The following is a 27,298-nucleotide window of genomic DNA, read 5'->3' on the forward strand; positions in this document are numbered from 1 at the left end:
GTTTGAGATAACTTGCTTGACACGACAAAGCGATTTCCCTATTTTTTCCTTGTTGCATGTGACCCCAAAATGGGTGGAGCACAGCACCCTAAGATGTTTCCTTGTTCTGCTTCGTTCGGACACAACTTGAAATCGCGGCACGTTTTAAGTTTGCGTGGGTGTGCCTGCGCGTGCACGGTGAATCGTGAGCGGGCACCTCCAGCATTACTCGCTAGCATTACGCAGGCTACAGTCACAACCTGTGCCATTATTACCATACAACGACAACTTTCTATTCAAGAAGACGTCTAGACACCGAGGTAACCTCAGACTGCTTTCTGCACGTGATGGGAGGGTAGAGGGCGGGAGAGAGAAGAAAGCATTAACAATATTTTGCGCATGCGTAATATTAAGACTGTTTTGCTACACGTGTTCGCAATAAGGCCCTGTTGAAGGTAAATTTTCTTTAGTGGTGTGTGAATAATTTCATAAACATTGCAACGACTGCACGTCAATCTCTAGGCTCGAGAGTCTAGCGGCGGAGAAAGACCAGCGATATTGCTGATCGTTCGCTAGCTAGCTAGACTAGACTAGACGGCGTAGTTGGCAACGTACACCGTTAGCTCTTTTCTAGATATGCAAGTAGTTGCTGATCGATATCGGAACGTAAACAATTTAGCTAGAAAGTAATTTGCAGATGCGACAATTTTGTCCTAGGGAAATTGGAAATTTGAGTTACAACGTCTATAACCGATGAGGCTACGTAACGTGAAGACTACAATATTAGAAACTAATGGCGGCTGAGCTTTCAGGCATTGTCTAACTAGTACCTGCATGCCTGCAATACTCGCAAGTTAATTAATTAATTAGTTAACCGAATTAATTAACTACTTGTACTGTAGAAGATTTTGTTTCGTTGCGTTATTATACTTGTTGTTGCAATGGGACTTGATTAGACTCCCTTTGTGAGACCTGCCCAAATGCAGGTCCACTAACATACGGGATATCAGTAGTCCATTGTTTATTGTTTCTATTTCAGGTCCACTGCTACGCAAGCCTCGAGTGCAAAACAGCTTAGTAAAAGAGATTCAGGTAACAATATCATTATTTATGACGACATTGTAGCTCTAGGCTTGGGCTAGCTAATTGCAAAGCGGTGGCATTACACTAGGCTAATTAGCTAAAAGCGCGCGCAAACTTCAAGTATCTCAGTTTCTTGTAAGAAATCGTGCTTTCGTAAAGTATTCAGTAAGATTGTCTGAGACATGTCGTCACTGTCACCGAAAATAGTCTCAGATTAGTGAGGTGATCGAGTTCCGCCCATATCTAGATAAAACTGCGGTTGCTGCTTACAAAACATTAACGTTCATTTAACAAATATGAGACAAAGAGAGAGGCTTACGGACAGACAGACAGAAGTCTTCTTTGTATATGTTCTCAAGTAAATGCTGTCTACACTTTTATTTTAGTAGTTAAACACTGCCACCACTGGGACCATGCTCTTGAAACTGACTTTAGCAGTTTCTACGTTATCAGTGCTTCTTGATTTCTGTGCTCCTATTTTGAAATCATCTCATGATCAACTGCTGTACATAAGAGTCCATTGCAACGTCAAGGTCTCTGACCACGTGTCAAACACCGTCGTCCAACAAACAATAAGGAATACAGCCAACATGAGTGTTGAAACAACACTTCAACTTTCTATACCAGAGAATGCCTACATTAGTACATTGCAATCTTTGTCGTAAGTGTTAATTATTAGTCTAATGCCAATTCCAGTAGAAACTTGTTTGTATTGATACAGATTAAGATCTGGCAAGGTTGCATATGGCTCAATAATGCCTAAGGAAAGTGGTATTCAGATGTACAATCAACAGAAGCAGGAAGGACTGTCTACTGCTATGGTGAAAATCACTGAGTAATTCAAACCCCTAAGTGTGGTGATGATTAGTCTAGAGTGCTATTATTTGTTGTTTTTAGGACTTACGGCGTTTTTGAAATGCTTTTGAACGTTGCTGCAAACGACACTGCAGTATTTACTGTAACTTATGAAGAGCTGTTGATTCGTCGACTCGGTCTCGTGAGGCAAACTCTTAGTTTAAGTCAAACTACGTTTGTTTCAAAGGTAGATGTTGATGTGGAGATAGCTGAAAGTACTCAAGTCCATTCAGTTAGACCAATATTAGATGGAAGCGAGACTGATGATGTACCAGTGGTAAGAAAGAATGAAACTGTCTCTTTGAAGTATGGAAAAATCTTTAGACGAGATTCAAACTTTTCATTGGTATTTGGATTTGAATATTCATTAAGTGAAACTTTGATGAATGGACAGCTTCACTATGAAGAATCATTTTTCGTTCATTACTTGGCACCAGACTGGCTACCCGTCTTACCAAAATCGCTCGTATTTGTTATCGACATATCGTCCTCTATGAAAGGCATTAAGTTGCAACAATGTAAATCAGCTTTACGGCAGATTTTGAGGACTCTGCTGAGTCCAACAGACTCGTTCGCCATTCTTACATTCAGCAGTGATGTATCGATGTGGAAACAGTCATTGACAATTGCCACTGAAGATAAAGTATCTGAAGCAGTTGCCTATGTAAACGGATTATCAGCATCAGGGTCAACAAACATTAACGGCGCTCTCTTAACTGCATTTGAACTGGTCAAACACTCGTTGCAACCATCTCATGTACCTATTATTGTTTTTCTTACTGATGGAGAGCCAACGATAGGAGTAACAGACTCGAGGGAGATTTGCTTTGATATCAAGACGGTTAACATTTGGTCTGCTTCGTTGTACTGTCTGGCATTTGGAAATGATGCAAACATGAAGTTGTTGACACATCTAGCATATGAAAACGGAGGTGATGTTAGGAGAATTACAGAAGCAAGCACAGCAGTGTCTGATTTTGTAGGCATTGTGACTGAAGTATCAGTGCCACTAATGAGAAATGTCCAAATGTCATACAGAAGACTTGATTATGCTACTAGGATGGACGTCCCTGTTTACTTTCGTGGGTCAGAAATCTTAGTAGCCGGACGAATGCAATCTGGTATTGCTATCAACCAGTTGGAGTTTTCTATGTCGTATTCTACATCGTTGATGAATAAGTTTACAGTTAATCATACTCTTGAGGCTTTACCATCCAAACGTAATGATAGCCTGCAACGCCTTTATGCCAACAAGAGATGCCGTGAACTGTACAGACAATATTTAGTTGAAGATGGTGATATGGCAAATGCCACATGGAACAGTCTTGTTAACTTGTCACTTATGTACCATTTAGTCACTCCAGCAACTGTGATGGTTGTCATTCAAACTGTCGCCAATTCATCTTTGTATCATTCTAATAAGCATAGTAAGATAATTGGTAAAGTTGTGCACTATGATGATAGTGTCAGTAACAACGGTCACCACCAAGACATGTTTACTGTAAGTGGTGGGCCACCAGTCATACATGGAGGTATAGAGTGTTGGGTAACAATGTGGAGTACAAGAGTTTGTTAATAATTGTTTCTTAATTGTTGTAGATTCTGGTGCAAATTATGTACAGCAGAAGACAAGATACAGCAAGAGTGTACTTATTGGTGGGATTGTAGGAGGAGTTTGTCTGATTGTAGTAGTTTCAGTCATTATGGTGGTGAGAATTTGGAAAAGGAAGCTTCGGCGAACTCAACAGGAAATATCAAGAAGTCAAGAATTTGAAGTACCTGACGATAGAGAGACATTGCTAGATTCTGTAGACAGAAGTAGCTAGTTGTGATCGTATACTGCGTTTAGATATTTTTTTAGTTACTACTAGTAGTTTACTAGAGATCTGGCACATACATGTATATAGATATGGTGATAATGCTGAAAGCTATCGATGTCTTACACAACCTGTCTTCTTTGGTGCTGTAGCCGTTTACTAAACTTATTGAAATATTTTTCTGATTTTTATTATTAGTTTAGAAATTGTAAGTAGATATACAATTGCTAATGACTAACTCGCGAAGGAGAATGCGTCAAGCGTATTGCTTCTCAGGGTGTACTAAAGCTTTTTGGTCATGTCGGTTGACTGGAAACAAGAACAAGAGGATGAGGTGGTGTACACAGCATTTGCTGCAGCGTAGAGTTGGCTGAAAGTTTATTGTTCAGATAACAGTTCTTGAATCTATCTTTGGTGCTGACTTTAGTCGACAACCGAAAGGGAACCCCTGTCGTTTGCCTGATCATGAGGAACAAGTGCAGGAATTACCAGACGAGCTCAATACGCTTCAGGTTTATTTGCCTTAGTAGGATATTTGTACGTAAGAAATTGTATTAATTGTATTAGTAAACTGTATTGCATGCATGCATGCACTGAGTTCTAGTATAGTCTAGATATTGTAAAAAACAAAGCAATTTGTGCGACAAAAATAAAATGCAAAAACAACACTAATAGTATTATTAATAATGATATGTAGTAATTATAATAATATGGATAATAATTAAATATATTACGACAAACAACATTGACAACAACAACAACAACAACAACAACACGTACCAGATGATATTAACTACAACCAGTAAATATAAACAACAAACAACAATGACAACAACAACAACAACAACACAGTACCAAATGATGTCAACTACATTCATCTTGTAACATGACACGAATATGCATTTTTGCAAATTGGTAGTACATATAAACTAAACACCAGACTTTACAGTTGATACGGAATATGTGACAGGTGCTGGTTCACGTTAAGTTGCCTAGACAAAAGATAACCTTGGAGGCTTGGATGCCTGTAGATGAAGATGACTCATCTCATGGTACTATACTGTACAATACACTTTCATGGACTGCTACGAGTGCTTTGATGTTGAATTTTGATAGACTTTGAGGCTCCCGTTGCTAAGGCAGAGTTCTCTTCTATTGCAGCGTCTAGACAGCCTGAGTACAGACGATCTGAATCTGGTCAACGTATTTTGGCTACTGTTACTCTTGAGTATCTACCCCCTCTTTTGCTGGAGTGCACTCTTCCTGTGGATTACCCGATGTCATCATCACCTATTTTTACTCTCTCTTGTTCGTGGTTAGGTGCAAGTCAGTTATCTCTTTTGTGCACAGAGCTGGATCGATTTTGGGAAACTTCACTGGGATGCCCGGTTATATTCTCATGGGTCGACTGGTTGCAAAACAATGTTTCTAGTCATTTGTCTCTCACTGATATGATCGTATTAGCTCCATATCATTTTAACAGGTCTGAGGTTCGAAGAGACCCCCGGGCAATCCCAGAATGTCATGACATTGAGGCAACTCTTATGAATCTCTTATGTTATAACTTTGAACAAAATGAATTGGCTTTTTGTCGTTCTCATCATGTTTGTGGAGTCTGCTTGGATGAGCAGCCGGGCATTGAGTTTTTTCGTGTTGTGGGGTGTGGCCATTTAGTATGTTTTATGTGCATGGAGAGCTACTGCCGTCTATTTGTTGAAGAAGGATCAGTTCTTCGTCTTAAGTGGGTCTATTAATGTGTGCATACTTTAGCATCTACCGAACTGAACGTATTGTTTAGATGTCCTGAATCAGAATGTGACCAGCCATTGCCTCCCGATGCTATCAGAAGTGTGTTGGGCAATAGAGAATACGAACGCTGGGAACGGCTGGTTTTCCAAGTTGGACTATTACAACTAACACAGTAAGTGTTTGTACAACGAGTCTTTATTGTTTTCATTTAGAAGAGTCTGGATATTATGGAAGATGTGGAGTACTGCCCGCGTTGTCAATTGCCAGTTATACGAGATGATTTGCAAATGAACCACGCTCTCTGTGCACACTGTTTCTACTCATTCTGCATTGAATGTCGAGAGAGCTGGCATCCAGTAATATTCTATCGGTTGATGATTTATGTGCTTATGTGTAGTGAGAAGGCTATAAATGTCCCGGCCTGTTTGCCTTTGTTTTGTATCCTTACATCTATTAACGTCTTCTGTCTTTCCGGTAATTTACATATTTTGCTTTATATCTATCTGCCTAGTTGTTGCTTCTTGTATCTGTCTGTTACCTATTCATGTGTTTGTCTGTATACACCGTACATACACTGCTTTGCTTCAGTGAGTGTGCTGCGGAAGTTTTATTTGCAAAATAACCGGTTATATGCTTTGTGTACTGTTTTTTTGTGTAGGACCAATGCCTCAGTGATGAAGAGAGACTTGCTGCAAAGTTGAAAGCATCGGCTGCCAAAAATGCAATCTCATCTAAGGAGCAGACTGTGACGCTTACTAGTGCTGAAAGGGAAAGGCTGCACGAAGAGTATCTCTCATCTGTTACATTGAAGAAAGAAGCTCGAAAGTGTCCTGGCTGCAAAACGCAGATACAGAAATCAGAAGGGTGTGTGATGCCCCAGTTCTATACATTCGACATATTTGATAATACTTTACACGATATCTGTTACTATCAGATGCAACAAGATGATGTGCACTGTTTGCAATGCCTACTTCTGCTATTCTTGTGGCATACGCATCAAAGGATATGATCATTTCTCTAATTCAAGTTGTACTCTTTTTTCAATGACTCCCGCCATTCGTTTGAGAGTGCCAGAACGACAAAGGCCAGAGGTGTGTTTTATGTTTAGATGGTTGGCTTTTGTGTACTGTACCTTAGACTAACAGTTAATTTTATTTATCAGGCCGCAGTTAGACTCGAAGAACAACTACGTCGTGATCCTACTGCTCAACAACGTGTACGGGCATGTCCTCGATGTAGACAAAGGAATCTCAAGGAAAGTAGGAATAATCATATTAAATGTTGGTCTTGCAAAACCAACTTCTGCTATGCATGTCTGAGGACTATCGATGGTCTTGTGAGCTCTCACTATAGCGGCAAAATGACTTGCCCTCAGCATTCAGCTGAATGATTGGTTGATGCATTTTGGCATGTGTACAGTTGTGGCAATGTGCTGAGTAGAATGAATTGTTGCAGTGGCGATCAATTTTGAAATGTGCTGGAAGAGAAACGATTTTAGTGGTGTCTTGTTGTGGAGTGTGTTGTGTTTGATGGGGTGTTATGTCAACTGCTTCTTGTCATCAGGCACTCCTTATGTGTGTGTGTGTGTGTGTGTGTGTGTGTGTGTGTGTGGTGTGTGTGTGTGGTGTGTGTGTGTGGTGTGGTGTGTGTGTGTGTGTGTGTGTGTGTGTGTGTGTGTGTGTGTGTGTGTGTGTGTGTGTGTGTGTGTGTGTGTGGCGTTTATGGTGAAAACAATCTTCAAATGAACACTTGTGGTTTATGTATGACATGTGAGGCAAACAAACGAATGCACAAACTCAGTCTCTCGCATTTTCACAGATTTGAATTGTAAAGTTTTAGCTCAGCCTGTTGGCATAATTAATTCATTAATTAGACTGCTTCATACTGTGTTATAAATAACACTCGCTATGTTCTATGTAGACCGGGGCACGTGTTATGTATGTCACATGCATGAGTAGGGTGATCACGTGCGCGAGAAAGACGGCACGTGCGTACGTACAGATTGGAGATGTCGCGCTTATTGGTTTGTTTTGCAAGTCTTTTGTCTTTGGTGGACTGGTCGCTGGCGTATCCTATCCACGCCGAGTGCAAACTCACTTGGTCAGTGCTGCAGAATGTTGTTCTTCATTCAGTACACAATAGTCGTCTCACATTGTAAAAATAGCTATCTAGATTTAAATTTGTCTGCGTTTCCTAGGACGTTTCCTAAAACCAGTTGTGCTAATGTTTCCACTGCACTCATAAAACAAATGAAAATGTGGCACACTGATAAAGGCTGTGAGAACGGTGGTGAAGAGAAGTGCCTATACACAGTAGGCGTGACCGTGACCAAGTCACGTTCCTAAAATTTTCACTAATCATCGTTGTTTTCGAAATTAGTTCAAATCTTTTCAAGGCAACGTCATGAAAGCTACTCATGAGACACCGGTCCACCATTACGCGGACGATCAGACTTACACGTTCACGAATGAATCATCGGGTGGATGTGATGTCCAGGTATTTTTATTTCTCGTTTAGTTAATTAGTATCAATGTGAACAAACGCATCCATTTTTATGAACACGTACAAAAGCACTCTTTATTCATAATTGACTGATGACGGGTTCGTATTTGATTACTAGGGATTCTCTACTTCGGAAGTTTGGTATGCCTACCTTGACTACAGCACCAACTATTGCAACATGCACAATCTTCTCACAGGTACATGCACAGTACACACACTGCATGTAATATATATATATATATATATATATATATATATATATATATATATATATATATATATATATATATATATATATTCAACGTATAAAACAAAAATCAAACAGTACAATGTACTAGCGAGATTGTGATTGTGTTTGTAGGTAGTGGGCTTGACAAGATGCCAGGATTTCAGGAAAAATCCAGTACGTCTGTTTGTACTCAGTATGATAAACCCAACTGTGCTAAATACTGATGTCGTGAATGCTTCGTGCTTTCTGGACCTGTCACGGCTCTGTATACTGCTGTGTGTTGTTGATCATGATCTATAGATGTGCGTTTAGTTTGCATTGTTTGTCATTTCTACAGACATCATTTAAAGTGAAATGTGTTGGTGTTGGCAATATATAGTATTTCATGAGGATAAACCAGTCAAACATTTGATTTAATTAATTAATTAATTAAGTGTATCAATGATTTATCTCGTTACACCTACAATAAACCATTGATATAAATTCATGTAATGTACGGCCTGGTAACACGCTGTTTAGGCTGTGTCTAGCTACTGCAAATAGCTTCGTCCCCAGACAAGTCTAGTCCGGTGCCCGTATGACAAATCCATGGCGCTTGGAATAATTTGTTATACGGGCACCGGACAAGGCTAGCGCGAGAGAGGCTGACCTCAAATAATTAGTTTGGGAACGAGCCAAGAGTAAGGTCCAACATCGCACTTGATCTAATGTCGTAGCCAGTAGGTGAGTGATGTAGACTACTGTCGTCTAAATGTCAGACTAATTCTTGTTGACCAAGATTACGAGATTTTGGATCCTAGATCTTTAAGATTACTAGATCTATTACTATAGTAGATCTCATCTGCGAATGCAGTCTCTGAGATAAGAGTACAGGTACAGTACAATACGAATCCACTTTTTAACGCGCGTTACAGTAGGCGTATTTGTGGGCGGTGCAAATCTGCCTACAACCGGTACAGTGTACTGCTAACCGGTCGGGATCGGTCGCACACGGTGGGATCGGTCGCACACGGTGTGTCTCTCACTCGCAAGTGTGGGATATGGCAGACGAACACGAGAGATACGTAAAGGCTAGGGATCGCTTAGAACAAAAACTGAAGCTGCACAGGAGACGGAATCCGCGTAGTTCGGCTGTTGTCCGCAGTTTCATTCGGATACAGTCGGTTCAGCCACCAAACAAAAGCAAGGTGTCCGGCGATGGTTCGGACAAAACTCGAGTGAGTGACTTTCCTAGCTAGGAGTGGATTTGAGGGCGGGATATATGCCTACGTGATGACATGCAGCTGTGCTTGCCTCTCTGTATTGACAAGAAGAGTTATTGAGACAAGTGATCTGGTAGAACGTCTTCAATATTCTGTGCTTGTACCTAGTACGTGTACTAAAAGTGATTGATAGCATTTAGTCTACGTTTGTTTGCCATGCATCTTGCGTTTGATGCGATCTCACACTTTCAAGCTGCTTCTCACCTTGGACTCTGACACATACTTTTGCAGTTTGCAAATGGTACAGACAATTTGGTATAGAACTGTGGTATAGGCTATATAGTAGTCTACAATATAAAAAATTGTATAGTGTAAAGTAGCTTTTCTGGTCTTTCAGCCCTCTGCAACGTGGGGTTCCAAGCCGTATACCTCTCAGTCGTTTCGTCGACATCTTAGTGATCTCTTGCTGAAGCAGTCTAACCAGTGGCCGCATCCAGATGTCTCTTCAAGTTCTACAATGGGAAGTGGGCGAGAGGGTGGTGATCAATCCTACCAGAGAGTTGGTCAGAAATCCACGGAAACGAAACAATGGAGGCAAAACCGTGAGCAGCAGAATGGGTCGTCGTACACAGAAGTGCAGTTTACTGAAACTGAGACACAAGAAGAGGTGGCTGGTCTTGAAACCAAATTAGCTAGAAGCCATCACTATAGTGGGTATGTACGTGAACAACAACGGGAAGTTAAGAATGGTATATCTAAGCATTGTGTTTGATGTACTTAGTAACAGGTATGGAGACTTTAATGGGGATATGGGTGAGAAATCTATGCTGGACATTGAGGCATCTGTAACAACTTTAGCAGTTGCAAAGAAAGGCACTAGGCACATCTCTCGCAATACTGAAGATGAAGAAGTGTCAATAGAGATAGTAGCAGATTCTGAGCTTGTTGCTTCTGACAGATTTGGAGTGTCAGAGGCATCAAGAGCTCAGTCTTTTGTCGATGCTAGTCAAGATCAAGTAGCATCCATAGAACTGAAAAGCTCATCATTTAATGATCGCTGCCGTAGCTTTGCAGCTGCTCACCCTCTTGATTTTAGCTTAGTCAAAATCCAAAGTAGTAGTGGTGAGAATGGCTGCATTGCTGAACAACATGAACATTCAACCATGTCTGTAAGCATGGTTAGAGGCTCTAATCATTTCTCTAACTCTCATCCTGCCAGCGGAAATAACAGTCCTTCGGTGGAGCAGTATGTTGATCGGTTGGAACGAATTGGCAAAGAACTATCTCAGCTGTATGGAGAAGAATTGCAGCAAGCTTTGTCAAAATTGAGTGTATTTGACTTGACATACTCGGCATTCAAAGGTGTTTCCACAGGACTGGTTGGAGCTGGTTTGATCACCAAAGATAAGGTGTTGCAAGGGTCAATTGGGCATTGAGTGTAGTGCTAGGTATGTATCCCTATGTGTTGATTTGTGTTAGATATGGAAATTGATTGCATTTGGGCGGACTGCAGTGGAGTGTGTGCCAGAGGACCTTGTTGCTTTGAAACAACACTTTGAAGACTACACTGCAGCTGTTGTAGATGAAGTGGCAGAGGAATGGCTTGAAAAGAATGGTGGATGGGTACGTACATACACAAGCATTCATTATTGTCGTGAATGTTTTAGTTGAGTTTTTATACAGGGAGCAATGATTGAGGATATAGAAGAAGTGGACAAAGAAGGTGAAGGAGAGAAAGATCAGACTGACATGGATCGACGTCTTACGGCAATGGAATGGGACGATTTTCTAGAACGTGTTGGCATTGCGCTGCAAGAACAATCACCTACTACAAGAGAATGTACGGTCTCTTCGAAGGATTTGGATGGACTCATGCAACACATCGAGACCGTGTTGCATGGAAAAGAATCCGGTCATGAACTCGATGAGTTTATGGCTCACATCAATTGCCATCTACACGGGCATGTGAACAGTAACACCGAAATCGATTGTATGCTCCACCAAGTGAGAAGGAATATAAACAGACACCAGCGATCAAAACGACTCTCAGTCTTTCACTCTCAACAGGTTGAGAGAGCCAGCATTCCACTTGTTGATATCGACAACAAACAAGAAGTTTCCAAAGTAGAGGTTGGCTGTCCAGATGACGAGATCGATGCAGGAAGTGAAACCGGCAACTCGAGTGTTCTCGAACCGTCTAGTAAAGTGGCGTTTCTTGCCAAAAATTGTACAACCGCTATGCATAAGTCATCATCGGCTCCCGATCTGCACACAGTCTCCGAATCCAAACCGAAGAGTGTTGGCAAGTATAAGCACAAACAACGCATTGCAAATTCGTCTCTCTGTGATGATGATATCGGAGACGTCAGAGTTATGACTCGACTGACTCGCTTATCTGTAGCATTTGGCTTGGGCATGGCCATAGGGATGATAATCCTAAAGTATGGCGTCTAATCACACATCACACATTACTAACTAATTAAGAGCACATGCTACACTTTCTGTGCTTAATTATTTTTGCTAGTGAGCTAATTATTGCTGTTAATTATGTTAATGAAAGCCTAGAGCCTGCATAGGCTGGCTTATACTAAGGTTGGACGTTGTAGCTGCGTGACAATGTCAATGAACTCGCTGGCTAAGTTTGTAGTTGGAATCACAATGATTGATAACTGTGCACACAGATATTGTCCTCAAGCGAGTGTGTTGCCGCATGGTGTCGTCACAAATGCATATATAGGCCTGAAATAGTTCAAATAATCTTTGAAACCCCACGAAGGGTGCGGTTGGGCATGGGTTTAGTTCCAAAAGCGTAAACCAATTGCAGTGTCATAGTGAGGCCATAGGACTACAATGTAGAACAAATGCTCGACAGCTGCAGGTAGGCCCTAGCCCTTTGATTGCTTAGAAACTACCACCTTCCCACGTGCAAAACAATTCGAGGCGCTCTGGCCTTTGTCTGAGACACTCTAGCGGGCGGTAGACGCAAACTCTGATCATAGGAGTCTAATCACGTGCTGCAGCGTACATGGGCGAGGCACATTGTTTTAGTACTGCGCATGGCAGCGAATTATTCCCCGAGGGTTTCAGTTTTAGGTCGTTCTGTTGGTCTTCTAGGCAATCAAATATCGACGCGGAGAAGGAGTCGAGGTATTCTCTTGGCAACGGAACTGGAGGTGCGTAAGAATTGACAGCGAAAGCTGTTGACGAAGTGGGATCGAGCTCGAGTGCGAGATGCCGACAGTAGCCGGTAAGTCTTGCTGGATTTCTGACTTTTCGGAGACAGACAGCAGACCGTCGTGTTGTCGGAAATTGCCGATAAATCTTTTTCCAGAAAGTCGGTTGTCGAGAAATTAGTGACGAGGTTGCTCTTTGTCGTGCCTTATGCATGCGTATGGCATGCAGCAAAAAACGGACAGGCTGTGAGAAGAGGTTTTGTGAAATTGTGAAGTCGTAGGCCTGCGAGGTGTTTAGTGTAGAGGCGTCGTAGTAACTGGTAACAGCACAGCAGCAGGTCATAAGTCTTGGATGGATGTACATGAAGGCTTGCTACATCGCGTCCTGTACTATTTCCGGTTCATAGGAGATACCTTACAGTGCGCGTTTGGTATGCAATATCGAGTGTTACACGCGTGCATCGATGACCTGGAGTTGCTAGAAAGGAACCTAACAGGGGAACTATGTATTCATGCTCCAGATCCTGTGTCTCTCGGATCTTGTGTCTCCAAGTAGACACAAGCAGGATGTTTATGGACTCTCATGAACAAATAGTGATGCTGTATTCTTTTAGAAAAACAATAGTAGCGAGATATCTGTTAAAAGGTTTGTGTTTCTCTTCTTTTCTCATTGGGTCTAAATGCTTACACACAAACTTCCTGACACTCAGAATTATTATGTGTACACTCTGAAAGCGTATACATAACAAGCTTGACATGACAATGAGATTGAATCGTTTCCTTCGAGAGAACCTTGTAGTCAAATATGAAATTTTATAATCATTTTTTGAAATAGTTAATAGTTGGTGTAAGTTATAACTCTCAGAGCTTTGCATGAAATAGTGTGGACGAAGGACGTATTTGAGTATTTTTAGAAAAATACTTAGGAGTCTATGCTATAGAACAGTCCATGAGCAATAAAAATTGTGTTTGCTGATATCTGCATTACAAGCTTTTGTTTCAACAGCATGTATCTACAAGAGCAGATTTTTTGCAGGTTTACGTAACTATAATAAGTTGTGTAGTGACAAAAATGTGTGGACAGTACTACTGTACTAACAATTAACAGGAATGCTGTAGACTTCAAAGTTGTGGTTTTTAGCCTCTGCGTGTGCATATAGTTTAGTCAATACAGAATGTTAGTTAGGAGGAGGAAATTAGTTGTACGTACATGCTTGTAGAAATAGTTGGCCAAACAGTGAGATGTGATGTGATGTAGTTGTGATTTTGTTGTTCTTTTTCACTATCTACAGATGCCGAACGAGCTTTAGCTCTTCTGGAACAGATTCAGCAGTTGTTGATTAATTCGGGAGATGATGAATTTGATGATGAACTAAACTTTTTGATTGACATTCTTGCAAGTCCAGTTTTTAAACAATTACTGAACATTCAGCAGTCTATGAAAGATTTGAATGAGGAGCTACGAGAAGCATCACAGAGCATTATAGACAGTCGAGAAATATCACCAGACGGTTTACTAGAAGTAAGTGAAGAAGAGCAAAGGAGACGGGCGAATGCAAAGAGGAGACAGGACTCACTACGAAAGGTTCGACAGATGAAGGAACAAGTGCAAAAACAGAGAGATGCAGAATTGAGAAAACAGCACTTTGCAGCTAATCAGGATTCGCTCACGGACTATAGTTGGGATTCTCTTGCAGATTCGGTTGCTTTCACCGATCAAGTCCAGCTGCGTTCTTTGGCTGATGAAGATGTGGAGTCAATTACTTTGTACAAACCTCCAGGTGGAGGGCTTGGCTTCACTGTTGTTAGCTTGAGAAGTGAGAGTCGTGGAGAGTTGGGCATCTTTGTTAAGGACATTCAACCTGATGGTGTTGCAGGAAGGTGTGCATTTTGCTGCTAGTGATTTGTTCAATTGGTTTATTCAAGACTGACTGATGGATAGCCAGAAGAGGCACAGACACGTACAGATGATTGAGCATTAATAGTTTAGCAGATGTACAGATGATAAGAAACAGACAGACAGATAGACAGACAAATGGGCATGTAGATAGGTAGATTGACAGACTGCATGTAGTGTAACAAATGAGTTTCTTGTCATTCTGTAATTAGACAAATGTAAGTAGCATGCTATCTATCGTATTGTTGGAACTGTGCTATTAGCAATTAATTACGTTTTTAATTCCTATATGCTTTAGAGATGGAAGGCTGCAGAAGGATGACAAGATTGTGTCTATTAATGATGTTATGTTGGATCAATCCGTGTCACACACCACGGCTGTTTCACTGTTGCAGAAATCTTATGGCGAAGTTCGACTTCGAGTTACACACTCATCTTATCCCAAAAGACGCATGACGACTGTTGAGGTTCCTCTGCAAATCGATCTTCTCGCTCAGGTTTTTCACTAGTTGTTAGAATGTGAAGGAGATGTAACACATTTTGACTAGGATGACGACATAGAGTTGCTGAATATCTCACTGACTCAGACTGGTTCCGGGTTTGGATTTGGAATTGCCATGCACAAAAGCACAGGGAGTATATTAATACGATCAGTTATTGAAGGCAGTCCAGCTGCGCAGGTGAGGCAACGCACAAGCTCTTGCCAGTGAACAAAACGTAGTGTAGGTGGTGGCAGCTTTAAGTACTATTGCATTGATCTTTGATACTCATCGTTGTTCATCTCTACTGTGTAGCTGTTATGAAGCGTCATGTTAGTTGAGATAGCAACGTGTGTGTTTATGTGATAGTTTGGGCTGTATGGGAGCAGGAGAGACAAGCATGTCTCAACATGGCCAGTGGTAGCTACATGATAAGTTGATAATTTAATTAATACTGCGACGGTACTGTAAAGTCGGACTGTTTGGTGGCACTCTAGATATTTGTATTTGGTGGCAACAGTAAGCACTTAAATTAGAGCACCCTTGAATTTATATGCATTTAATATATTGATTAGTGGGATACTCCATAAGATTTTTTAGTTATACATGCTCAGTATGTACATGTATGTTTATGACTCTACTGCATGAGTGATGCTAAGTCGATTGTTTAAACGCTGGTTGGTTACAACTTTAAATTAAAGTGTTTAGGGTAGATTGTAGCATGGACTTGTGCATCATGTGATTTACATTTGTAATCATTTGTGATGAAATTGTGGGTGACTTGTGTCTTCAGGATGGTCGATTACAGGGAGGTGACAGACTTTTGAAGATCAACGACACACCGGTGACTGGAATGGTGCCAGCAGATGTTGCAAGTGTTTTGCGAGGAGTAGGAGACACGGCACACTTGACTATCACCCGACCCAAGTCAATACTGGAACACAACCTTGACAACCAGAGCGGGCAGAATGGAGGATTTGCTCTCTCGACATCTTTAATGGAGAAACCTGCCATAGTGGAAGAAACTGCTGCAGTCGAAGAAGCTGCTGTAGTGGAGCAACAGACTCTGAACCAATCTGAGCCACTTGCCATACTTGGATACATGGTGAGTCAGTTTTTATGGTGGTCTTTATCTGTTAACAGACAGATAAACCAATATGAATCTGTACATTGTGTCTTGTCAGTTAGCATACTTTGCAAGGGATTATTTAAAAGTTGAGTGATTTTTTATGATTGAGGAGGAAGTGGCTGACTGGCTGATCATCCCAATTGACCTGAAACATCTCAAGTTGAGGATTGTGGTTGGATTTCCAGATGTCGAGTTTACAGAAACGACTGCTTTGAACTGGTTACCAATAGTTGAACAAATGAGTAGTAATCCACTCACAGAGCACGTTATAGATAGCAGTGCTTACACTTTATTGGAATTTCTATGGATTTCTATGAATAGTGTTATCGGCTAAGTTCTAGTTATTGATTAGGGTAACTATGGTTATTACTTTCTTGTATAGAATGACAGTGCTGAGTATCGGTACATAGACGTGCAGCTTGAGAAAGATCAGAGGGGACTTGGAATTACAATTGCTGGCATCATGTCAGAAACTGGTACAACTTTGGTGTCACGTGGCATCTTATTGTGGTTTATGTTTCTTGTTGTTTTGCATCACATAGATTCAGTAGAAGGCATCTTTGTTCAAGCTATAACACCCAACAGTGCAGCTGATAGGAATGGACAAATCAAAGTTAATGATAAAATTGTGAAGGTAAATGTTTGCAGTTGGTCGTGTAGACTTTGTTTAGAAATTTGGGATATTGTGCACGGTTATATAATGTCTAGTCCAACTAGCAGCCTTATGGTACATGTTGCTCTAATTAACTTAGGGAGGGATCTTGATTGCTGTGTGTGCAGCTGGTGGACACAAAGTTTGGTTGTAATAGTAGTGTACAGATGCAGGTTGTTTTAGTTTACTAACAGACGGTTTTACATCAACATCAGTACAGTAGTGACAGAGCAAGTGCTTTGCATTTCTCATTAGCTTCATAATCACAATTATTTTATCGTTATTGTCAGCTTAATTTATTGTAAAATGTATTGTAAGATATGTGTAAGTGAGATGGTCATACAGATTTGCATGTGCCTAACAGATAAGGAAAAAATGGTGGATAATGTATTTATATAGTTGTATTCTTAATTAAAGGAGAACTCTCATCAAATACTAAAACTTGTTGAAAGAAAGACACAAGGCCTAGTATCTTCCTGCAGGAAACTGGCATCTCTGCCAGCCATAGAAGCAGAGAACGGGCAACAAGTTGTCCAGACGATTCCCCGGATGTAGCATGAAGTCTTACTCTCTGTCCTCGTTTGGAAGTAACTACTTTAGGTTTAACTATACCAAGTGCTCCTAATGCACCCAAAATGCAACGAGACATGATCTATGAACTAATCTAAGAAGGGTATTCTTTTGAGGCTCCACGGTTGTATTGACACAGTCGATACTTGCGTGATAAGTTTGGGGTCTCAGTTTGCTTTAGTCGATAAATCACAACTTTCCACCATATGTCTTACAATTCTTACCGTGAAAAGTGCACAGGTATCAGTCTTCCTTGTTAACCAGCAATCAGAGTTACTCTCATGCCACATATGGGTACTAAACACGCCCACACAGGTAATTTCGATGCTTCATTTCTTCGTTACAGTAAACGTCTGAGTAAACGGTTGCAAAGAGTTATGTAATGAAGTGACAGCTTTTATCTCAGGGATTGTTGATTTTGGTGAGAGTTCTTTAATTTACTAACACAATGCTCTGCAGCAACATGGTAGTGACAAACTGAGTGCTTTGCATTTGTCATTAGCTTCACAATCACAATTATTTTATTGTCATTGTCAGTTTAATTGTAAAGTGTATGTAAGGATGTGTAAGTGAGTCGGTCATACAAGTTTGCACGTGCCAAACATTTATGAAATGTTGGATATGGTGGGATCGTAATCATTGTGTGAGTCAAGGGCGTCACGTGGGTCTCAAAGTGAAGGGGCTCATCAATAAAGTTGAACATGTGATGTCATAGAGAACGCGTAACATTTCAAAACTAAGATGTTTTAGGACTGGTTGATTCTCAAACAATTCGAGATTAAATACAATAATGATTTTAAAAACCACGCCCTTAAAAAGTGAAGGGGCTAACACCTAACCTAGCCCATAGTACACGTGACTTCCTTGTTTGGTAAATGGTCACATTGTTGTGTCAGTGTTCTTTCTCTGGCACAGGCAACAATCTGATAGTTACATTTATTTAATTGGTGATAATATTTGAATGTGCATGTGTCTGTATGCCTTTTGTATTATTTCATCATTTAATGTTACTATGTTGTAGGTGAATGGTGAGAGTGTAGAAGGACAAGATCATCGTTACGTAGCACAACTACTTCGTACAACAGACCGTGTTGTGAGTCTCACTGTTGCGCGGTCTCTCAACGAAGGTTCACTACTAGTATCTCAATTTGATTGGCATTATCTCATGTTGTGTGTTGATCTTATACTCCAGCGAGTCAGGCATTGGATGATGGTTTTTCTGATATAAAGCGGTATTGGAGAGATCGTGTGAGTCCTAACAGAGAGATCATCGTAAGTTAGCATTTTTTGTGCACTTTGTGTTTTGCTGTCATCGTTAACAAGTAACAAGTTTTCGAGGGTCCTTTGTGCATGATATACATGTGGTTTTCATTGGGTGTGATTATGTAAGTTACGTAGGTTACAGAAACGGTGACATATATAATTCCAAAGTATTATTGTTTAGTCTTCTTGTATTGTTTACAACTGTGTGATGAGATTGCAATATCGTGTAAGATTATTCATACTGGAGGGGGCACCCATGGGGCATGGCATTGTATATTTATACTGAGCTATGTCTACCTGTCGTTCTCACAAAGCAAGTTTTTAGGATTGTAGTTAAATTTTTTTCACGTGTTGGTGATCAGGTGTCAGTGATTGACAAGAAGACACCAGACAGCAGTTTAGGCATAAATGTTGAAGGTGTATCAAACGTCGACGAGAGCGGCAACATCATAATTGGTACAGATCAATAATATTTTAGTTGTTTACACTTCTGTAGTAATGAAGCACTTTTAGATCAAAACACTCGACACTTTGTGCGTAACGTAAGAGACGGAGGTCCAGCAGCAGCAGATGGTATTCTTCAGGCCGGTGATGAATTGCTTGAGGTAGGCTACTATTAGTTGATCTGTGACTACGACATGCTGGTATGTGCATTTGTAGGTCGATGGTTATGCACTAGTGGGTGTAATGCATGAAGAGGCTATTCGTATTATTCGTGAGTCGAACCAGTTTGTACGTGTTGTGGTTGCTCGTGGCGGAGAAAACATCTTAGCACCTTCCTCTCCTCTGATGGAAGGTGGTCGGTCTGGGTTGGTAAATAGGCTGCCTAATGGTGAACCATCTCCTCTCTTGACTCCTCGATGGAGACATGAAATCGAAGAAGTGATGTTAGTGAAGGGTGATGCAGGACTAGGATTCAGCATCTTGGATTACCAGGTGTGTGTTTATGCTGTGTGTGTGTGTGTGTGTGTGTGTGTGTGTGTGTGTGTGTGTGTGTGTGTGTGTGTGTGTGTGTGTATGCGCGCACGCAGACACGCTCTTTCCTTTACTGTTTGTCTTTCTTGTCATCTAAGACTGGTGTTCCATTATACAAACTAGAGTTTCATTACAGGATCCGAAAGATCAATTGAAGACTGTTATTGTAGTTCGAAGTGTTGTTCCAGACAATGTTGCTGCCAAAGATGGTCGCATTGCTCTCGGTGACCGAATTATGTATGTGAACGAGACAGATCTTGAACATGCAAACTTACACGAAGCTGTGGATGCTATTCGTTGTGCTCCCAAAGGAGTTGTTAGAATTGGAATAGTCAAGCCACATCTTGAAGAAGAATCAGATAAGCCACCGGTGTATGACAGTGCTAAACTATGTCCCCCTGTAAAGTCCGAGGAATCAGTTTCTGAACAATTGGAATCTTTGCAGTTGAACGGTGAGTTGATGCTGCATAGAATGAACGAAATTATGGTTCGCAAGGGAAACACCGGACTTGGGTTGAGTGTGTCCAGAACTGAGAGCAGTGATGGGGTAGTGGTGAGGAGCGTTTTGAAGGGTGGAGCTGTGGGTCGAGATGGACGAATCAGTGTTGGCGACAGAATTGTTGAGGTGAATGGTGAATCTCTAGAAGGTTACACGAGTGCAAAAGCACGGTACGATTTATTACAATCGTAATCATGTTTCACATATTAGTTTGGTTGTGTTTGGTTTAGAGCACTTTTGAGGCGATCATCTCTTCGAGGGGAGGGTATCAAGATCAAATACATTAGAAAAAGTAGCACATCACCAGAACCACCACCGTTGTCACCTGGAGTGCCGGTCACTCCGCCAGTTGATGAGACTGAAAGTGGACAGCAGACCTCACTGGCTGCTGACATTGCTGCTAAAGTGGCCGCAGTCGTTATGATATCTGATGACAATCAAGAGGAGTCTACATTCGAGATAAAAACAGAGAATAGTGTGGAACGTAGCGGGAGGGCTGAAACTTGGGCAGGAGAAAAGTCACATGATCGAGAGAGCACAAGCCCACCAGTGACTGCCAGTGATTTGTATCGAGGTAGGCTGGCTGCAAGTTGAAATGTTTCATTAAGTGTACTATGTCTACTTGTAGCTCGTACCGTTGTCATTGATCGTGCGGTTGACAGTAGTCTGGGTATCAGCGTTGTCGGCGGTCGACCGGGCAGTAGAGATTCTGTGGTTCCACCCATATCGGGCATCTTTATTAAACACGTGATGGAAGGAACACCGGCTGCACAGTCAGGGGATCTAATGGCTGGCGACCAAATCTTGGAAGTCAATGGAATGTCTTTGAGAGATGCGACACATGACGAGGCCGTCGATGTCATTCGACGAGCAACAAGTCCAGTACGCTTAATTGTTCAAACTCTGCCAGCAAGGCAACTTAATTCGTTGAGAAGGAAAAGTCGTAGCTCAAGATCAGGAAGTTCATCATCCGCTACAGTCAGTGCAAACAGCCTCTGTTTGTGTCTTGTATCTATATTTTGTTATTTTATTTGTAGTCTCCACGACATTCGATTGTTAAAGACGAAGTCAAAGAGGAGCACCTGGAATTGAAATATGATGATGGTATTGCATTGCATAAATCTCGTTAGCACCAAACTGTTTAGGACATATATGACTCACTAGTTGAGTCTTTATGCCTTTAAATCAAACATGACTACATAGATTAGGGAATTCGCTATATGAAATTTGATTGTAGTGCTTGTGCTGTTATGATTTGGCTCTAACATTGCTTTTATATGGAAAGTGAAATGTTGTGTCTTTGGACTCAGAGTGTAAGTTCAAGATGATTTGAGATTTTAGGTTTACAGATAACACATGTCTTGAACTCATGCAGGGTGCAGACTTCTTAGAGCAAATTTCGGTTGTGCATACTGTAGTAGTAAGCAAATTAGTTACAACAGGTTGCTGGGAAAGGTTATCGACGATTGATGTAGTTTGTAAGTGATAATGTTTTTTTGCTAAACACAACTTTGTTGTGCAGTTACTATTTGTGTGCTGGTCAATTAATGGATGACTTTACCTAGGGTAAAATAAATAGCAATTCGTGCAACTGGTTGTCGTTTTATTCATCATACATGTGTAATGTATGTAGAACAACCACAGACCTGACGTGCGTTCCTTTGAAGACAGCTTAGACATACTTAGTTACTTTACAGACACTGGCTGATTGCCATAAATTTATTCTTTTCAGTGTGTTCCTTTAGTTGTTGTTGCTTTACTTTATAAGCAGTTTATTATTACTGCTATCTAATATGTGGGATAATTTTTTGAAAAATTGTATGATGACCTCTGTTTGTTGTTGTAGCGTCTCTACATGCTCGTTTTCCTAAAGTGCGTGGCACACTTATAGCTGTCGAGATGATTAAAGGCGCTGCCGGCTTGGGACTCAGCATTGCGGGAAGTGACAACACACAAGAGGAAGGAGTAGAAGTGATTGGTGTGAAAGAAGGCGGAGCAGCAGCTCAGTCCGGTCAGTTACAAGGAGGAGACTTCATTTTGGAGGTTTGTAGTAATTATGATCCAAGATACTGTATCTCAATTTCATTCTAACAAATAGCATTCAACTGTTGTTGACCTATAGACAGACTCATAGTAAAGCTAAGGGAAACGGGTTGTTGGCTCTTGTGTAAAAACATTTGAGTGTTCATATGCATTATCTTTCTGTTGTTACATCTTGGTTATGAGGGTTGGGGCGTCAGCGCAAAGGCAAGCTGACTGCCACCAGTTTCCAAAGATTATGCTTCCGAAATCTCTTGATTGCGATTCCGCAGGGAATACCCTGTGCCATGAAGCAAAAGCCCTTTTCGAAGTATAATGGCTGCTAAGTGACAGTAATGAAGTAGTAAATGCGAGTGTGTATTGTGGGTTAGGTGAATGAAATGTTTAATCATTACAGTTTATTACAGAATTTCTATCTTGTTATTGCCTTGCAGTTTAGCTTTTGTGTCTTAAAGCCTACTTCTATTCTATAAGTTAGCTTTCAAAGTTGGGAGAATTTTGTGTAATCATTGTATGTTTACAGGTAAACGGAAAGTCAATTTTGGGTCTGAATCATAAAGAGGCATCACACATTCTGAAGACTCTCCCTCCGCTTGTAAAGATGGTTGCTTTGAGGTACATGTCAACTGACATGCATGAGAGAAATGTGACATAATGTGTTGATATTAGGCCAATGCAACGACGGCAATCCGATCTCACTGGTCAGATGACATCAATGATGGTTTCTGTGAACACAAGTCGTGAGGTACTTAGTATAGCGTTGTCAGACTTGTCTGTATTCTGCTTACCTAATTTTTTAATAATTTGGTTTTGTAGCCGTATAGCCCACCACGTAGCATTACTACACCAACAATAGAGGAAACTACTGCTGTCAGTCAGGTTTGTTTTATGCTATTGTGTCATGATGCCCAACTTCATATTGTATGGCATTATAACACTAATTTTACCAGGATGCCCTAATGCCTTGGGGTTTAATTAATGGTATGCCTCATTTTTCCTGTCATTGTAGCTTCGTCCTTGTTTCTTGTGATAGTATTACCGGTAAAATGCATGTGTGAACACTCTCTCTGCTGATTTGCAGATTTGATTTCTATTGAGTGATGTGGTCTTAATCAACTTCATCAATTGTAACCTTTTTACTGCTGGCCACATGGTCATTCCTTGCACTGGCACATGGATATACACTTTCCGTATTATATAACTCTATAGCTTCTCTCTTATTATTAACTCCGGATTACTGCAACTATTGTACCTTGTTCTATAACAGCATCTCACCCTATAGTATATGGCATGCAGCTCTAGTTGCAGCATTTTCTAGTAAAATTTACTTATAATGGCATGCCGTTGATAGCGGGTAATATGGTACTAACTTACATAAATCATGTAGATGGAGATTGCCGTTTCTAATCAGCAGTTTGTCTTTTCTATTATATCTAGACATTTGGCCCAGCCCATCAGGGAGAAGTGCCCACGGCTGTTGAAGGATTTGATCTCAGCACTTTCCGAAAAGTGGAAAACGTCGCTCTAGTGAAGGTAAATATTAGATTGGTTTTGGTTGAGGCTGCATCAAGAAATGCTGAGCACTTGGCTGTTTGGTAAATATTTATCTGTAAAGGTCGTATATAATTTTAGTTGATGCCAATGCACTTCAGTACAACTGATCCTATTTTCAAAATTCATTCCTATTGCAACTACCAGCAAGAATTGACAAAGTGTGGAAATATAAACAACATGGTGACATTTTCTGGATGCTAAATTGTTTATGCTCACGTTGCATCTTGTACCTCATTTCGAACTATGCATTAGTGCTAGCATTCAGTGTCAAATCTGTGAGCTTGGTGACATTGTGTTGTTCTGTAGGATTCATTTGGATTGGGCCTTGCGGTTGGAGAGGGAAGAGGTTTTAAAGATGAACGTGGGATATTCATCAAGAACATAACATCTGATGGAGTTGCAGACAGAGTATCATTCATAGCAATCGTGTAACGACATTCTGTTAACGTGTTGCTTTCTTAGGATGGAAGACTACAAATAGGAGATCAGCTCTTGGCTGTTGATGGCCAAAGTCTTTATGGATTGAATGGAGCACAGGTAACAACGTGACAGCAAACACTGTACATGCTTTTGAAAGCTAAAAATTTCTGGCAGGCTGGGAGCCTCTTAGTTAGTGCTGACGACCATATTACACTGACGGTGGCATCAGGACCTGCAAGAAAGACTCCGTCTGTGACAGAAAAGCCGGGAACATGTGAGAAGCAGATTGTGTTACATATGCAACTGTTGTTATAGTCATGTCATTGTTATGTGTAGTACAAATGCAATCTCCGGATGGCGTCGTGTCAAGTACCCGTACTATTTGTATCACACAGATTAGTCGTAGTATTGTCAATGTTTTTATTCAGGCCAATTTTTGTACAATCCTGTTGTACCCGGAGTTGAGACAACTGTTGAATTAGTGAAGGGTCAGTCTGGTCTGGGTGTAAGTATAGTTGGTGGGACCGACACACCTCTGGTAGGCACAGCTGCTTTTAGGTATTGTTGGTTGTTTAATGTATTAAGATTGTTGATGCAGGGATACATTGTTATTCAAGAGGTACACGATGATGGTGCTGCAGCTGTGGATGCTCGGTTGAAGCCACATGATCAAATATTGGAGGTTTCAATCTGGCTTATTGTGTGACTGCTTACTGTCTCTTTACTTGTCTTTTTACTGATTTTGTTTGTCTGTTGTTAGACTCTGTCTGCTGTGTGTGTGTGTGTGTGTGTGTGTGTGTGTGTGTGTGTGTGTGTGTGTGTGTGTGTGTGTGTGTGTGTGTGTTAGTTAATTTCGAATTTGTTTGTGTAGGTTGACGGTCACGATCTTCGCGATGCAGTTCATGATCAGGCAATAAGCGTTTTAAGGCAAACTGGTAACTTGGTCAGGTTGACCGTTTTGCGTCCCACAGATGAGTCATCGCTCTCACTTGGTAGTGTGAATTCGACATGTTTATAGTGGTAATGTATTAACAGAAGTTTTCATTATTAGAGCCCATGAATGTTGAAACTGTAAGACTGCTTAAAGTGCCTGGTCAAAACTTGGGTATCAGTCTTCTTCCTGCCAGGTGAGTGAATATAGTTTGAATGTTGAATTGATCATACACGTTACGTGATTTGTTATTTTGTAGGGATAGACCGGGGATTTTTATTACAGATATAGTATGTGGATGACACACTTGAGAGACATTTGTCAAGATGGGTTAACACGTTGATGGTGTGTAGATTCCACATAGTCTTGCCGATCAAGAGGGACGACTGCAAGTTGGTGATCAGATACTTTCTGTTGACAACATAGACATGACGATGGCATCACACTTTGAAGTGGCTCAGGCACTGAAGGTTACTTTAGGTCGTCGTGTGGTCGTTTGGCATTTTGAAAAGGGCTTGTGATATGTAGGCTAGTGAGGGAGAGGTGGTTATTACAGTTGCTCGAAATCAGTGGGAAGAATTTGGTTTCAATGGCACAGCAATGCAGACAGCTTACAGTCCCAACGTGACTCGAACTCCGGAGTTGTCTCGGTTTTCATCATTCGGCAAGCTACAGCAGCCGATGGCAAGAGTTCCCAGTGGACGTGAGTTACAATTGATCACAACATGACTATCTAAGTGGAGGCTTTGTAAAGTACAGAGTCTGTTTTTAATATAGATATTTCAGTACCAAGGGATGTTTTCAAAGTGGTATTAGAACGGGTTAGTCCTCAAGAACCATTAGGTCTGGGGATATCTGGTGGAATTCACATTCAACCTGGCAACGTTCCTGTTTTTATCACCAACGTCAAACCGGATGGTGCTGCTGCTAGGAATGGGCAGTTGAGAGTAAGACAAACCTTTTATTTGAGGTTGGTGGTTGTAAATTGACGATTTGATCAAAGGCTGGAGATGCAATATTGGAGATCAATGGTCACTCGCTTGAGTCTCGGTCTCACGTAGACGCTGTTGACATCTTAAAGTCGAGTGTGGGGTCGGTCCAAATGAAAATTTCTCGAGAAATTGCTCCAGTACCACTATCACCCCAACTGTCTCCATATGCAGTGAGAAACACAGTCCCAATTTCGGATTCAAAGTAATATTGTGCAGTTTAACCTTTTACTGTTTGTGTCAATACCATTTCTTGTAATAGTCGCTTGAACATCATTACTCTGACACGAGGACCTGAGGGCCTGGGATTTAGTGTAGTCGGTGGTCGAGGCAGCCAACAGGGTGACCTACCTATCTATGTGAAGTCTGTGTTTGAAAAGGGTGCTGCTGCGCATGATGGGCGATTGAAACGTGGCAATCAAATACTAGCTGTCAACGATGAAAGTCTGGATGGTGTGACACATGACGAAGCCGTGCAGATTCTAAAGAAGTGCAAGGGTGAGATCAAGCTCACTGTTCTCAATTAACTCGAAATTAGCATCTCCAATAAATTTTCACAAGTAATTGTATAGGCTGCTGAAACTTGGCTTTTATGGCAGTAGTGAATGACGCTGTCAATTTGTTGTCAGTTTGGATCCTTTTAGCAGAAATTTGGCTGAGTTATTGTTTTATGGTAGATCATTTCTCCACAATTGAGTAGTTGTTTACTTAAGACTCGATTTCCTGACGAGAATTGAGGTAGTTGATTGTGTATAACTGTGCCGAACGTTTAGTGAGAGTGTTGCTGGAAGTCATAGACACTATACTCAATATGGGGTAAGTCGTACTACGTATATATTGATTGCATTCTGGTGCAAGCACTAGCAGTAATGCTATTGAGGCAAAGAGTTGTATGTAGGTTTCCAGTTTGTCTGATTTATTGACGTTCTCAAAGTGAGTGGCTTTTGATTGCTTGAACTCTAAAATTAAACTAAGCGATCAATTGAAAACAGATCTTTCTATCTTTTGATTGTAATTGTAAGTTGTCTAGTACTTCAAGAATAGTATTGTACAGGCAAATTCCTTAGAGTACGCTGCATGATACGTGTCAGGAGTGGGATTGTTGATACTTATAGCTTGACATGCATGCTCTTTACATTTATAACAATTCATTAATTAATTCATTAGTCTCAATACTTATTTCATTGTGGTCAACAACAACTGGCAGAAATTACTGCTAGATTCAGTTTGTTGGAAGATTCAGACACATTGAGCAAATTTCTACACATTAGCTGCATGATCATGACCACTGAGCAAGTATAACAACTTACA

General features: G+C 40.9%; 5 protein-coding genes and 1 non-coding gene across 7 annotated transcripts; 5 read left to right on the top strand and 1 right to left on the bottom strand.

Moving 5' to 3' along the window:
• The first annotated feature begins 2,068 nt into the window (after positions 1 to 2,068).
• On the top strand, positions 2,069 to 3,852 carry LOC134185923 (inter alpha-trypsin inhibitor, heavy chain 4-like). The gene is made up of 2 exons (XM_062653808.1): positions 2,069 to 3,449; positions 3,517 to 3,852. Exons 1-2 carry the CDS (start codon positions 2,300 to 2,302, stop codon positions 3,741 to 3,743), a joined length of 1,377 nt encoding a protein of 458 aa, XP_062509792.1. The 5' UTR covers positions 2,069 to 2,299; the 3' UTR covers positions 3,744 to 3,852.
• Positions 3,853 to 4,023: 171 nt separating this feature from the next.
• Positions 4,024 to 6,975, top strand: LOC134185695 (E3 ubiquitin-protein ligase RNF14-like). The gene is made up of 9 exons (XM_062653552.1): positions 4,024 to 4,068; positions 4,124 to 4,246; positions 4,705 to 4,786; positions 4,851 to 5,475; positions 5,533 to 5,632; positions 5,696 to 5,839; positions 6,142 to 6,347; positions 6,418 to 6,574; positions 6,646 to 6,975. Exons 1-9 carry the CDS (start codon positions 4,033 to 4,035, stop codon positions 6,871 to 6,873), a joined length of 1,701 nt encoding a protein of 566 aa, XP_062509536.1. The 5' UTR covers positions 4,024 to 4,032; the 3' UTR covers positions 6,874 to 6,975.
• A 461-nt stretch (positions 6,976 to 7,436) lies between these two features.
• On the top strand, positions 7,437 to 8,610 carry LOC134185556 (uncharacterized). Its single transcript, XM_062653368.1, has 5 exons — positions 7,437 to 7,583; positions 7,681 to 7,795; positions 7,863 to 7,979; positions 8,104 to 8,182; positions 8,347 to 8,610. Exons 1-5 carry the CDS (start codon positions 7,492 to 7,494, stop codon positions 8,436 to 8,438), a joined length of 495 nt encoding a protein of 164 aa, XP_062509352.1. The 5' UTR covers positions 7,437 to 7,491; the 3' UTR covers positions 8,439 to 8,610.
• A 601-nt stretch (positions 8,611 to 9,211) lies between these two features.
• On the top strand, positions 9,212 to 12,096 carry LOC134185555 (uncharacterized). Its single transcript, XM_062653367.1, has 5 exons — positions 9,212 to 9,431; positions 9,814 to 10,130; positions 10,198 to 10,825; positions 10,896 to 11,039; positions 11,100 to 12,096. The coding sequence occupies exons 1-5, from the start codon at positions 9,255 to 9,257 to the stop codon at positions 11,868 to 11,870; spliced, it is 2,037 nt and encodes a 678-aa protein (XP_062509351.1). The 5' UTR covers positions 9,212 to 9,254; the 3' UTR covers positions 11,871 to 12,096.
• A 350-nt stretch (positions 12,097 to 12,446) lies between these two features.
• LOC134186250 (multiple PDZ domain protein-like) lies at positions 12,447 to 26,743 on the top strand. Of its 2 annotated transcripts, XM_062654161.1 has the most exons (36): positions 12,447 to 12,463; positions 12,531 to 12,663; positions 13,882 to 14,470; positions 14,785 to 14,983; positions 15,035 to 15,166; positions 15,759 to 16,070; positions 16,477 to 16,570; positions 16,637 to 16,728; positions 18,338 to 18,443; positions 18,509 to 18,588; positions 18,942 to 19,035; positions 19,093 to 19,184; positions 19,240 to 19,515; positions 19,691 to 20,223; positions 20,284 to 20,627; positions 20,682 to 21,031; positions 21,091 to 21,157; positions 21,900 to 22,096; positions 22,617 to 22,708; positions 22,763 to 22,838; positions 22,910 to 22,972; positions 23,531 to 23,626; positions 23,954 to 24,055; positions 24,110 to 24,184; positions 24,242 to 24,341; positions 24,404 to 24,436; positions 24,496 to 24,605; positions 24,666 to 24,749; positions 24,939 to 25,059; positions 25,119 to 25,194; positions 25,258 to 25,288; positions 25,352 to 25,468; positions 25,527 to 25,701; positions 25,776 to 25,945; positions 26,002 to 26,192; positions 26,250 to 26,743. In XM_062654161.1, the coding sequence occupies exons 2-36, from the start codon at positions 12,648 to 12,650 to the stop codon at positions 26,512 to 26,514; spliced, it is 5,550 nt and encodes a 1,849-aa protein (XP_062510145.1). In that variant the 5' UTR covers positions 12,447 to 12,463; positions 12,531 to 12,647; the 3' UTR covers positions 26,515 to 26,743. The 2 variants fall into 2 exon arrangements, with proteins under 2 accessions (XP_062510145.1, XP_062510144.1); XM_062654160.1 differs by lacking the exon at positions 12,447 to 12,463 and having other exon boundaries at positions 12,481 to 12,663.
• LOC134186274 (U11 spliceosomal RNA) lies at positions 22,283 to 22,400 on the bottom strand. The gene has a single exon (XR_009970943.1). It is a non-coding gene; the product is annotated as a U11 spliceosomal RNA (small nuclear RNA).
• Positions 26,744 to 27,298: the final 555 nt, after the last annotated feature.

This window comes from Corticium candelabrum, chromosome 10 (genome assembly GCF_963422355.1).
Source record: "Corticium candelabrum chromosome 10, ooCorCand1.1, whole genome shotgun sequence".
Classification (NCBI taxonomy): Eukaryota; Metazoa; Porifera; class Homoscleromorpha; order Homosclerophorida; family Plakinidae; genus Corticium; species Corticium candelabrum.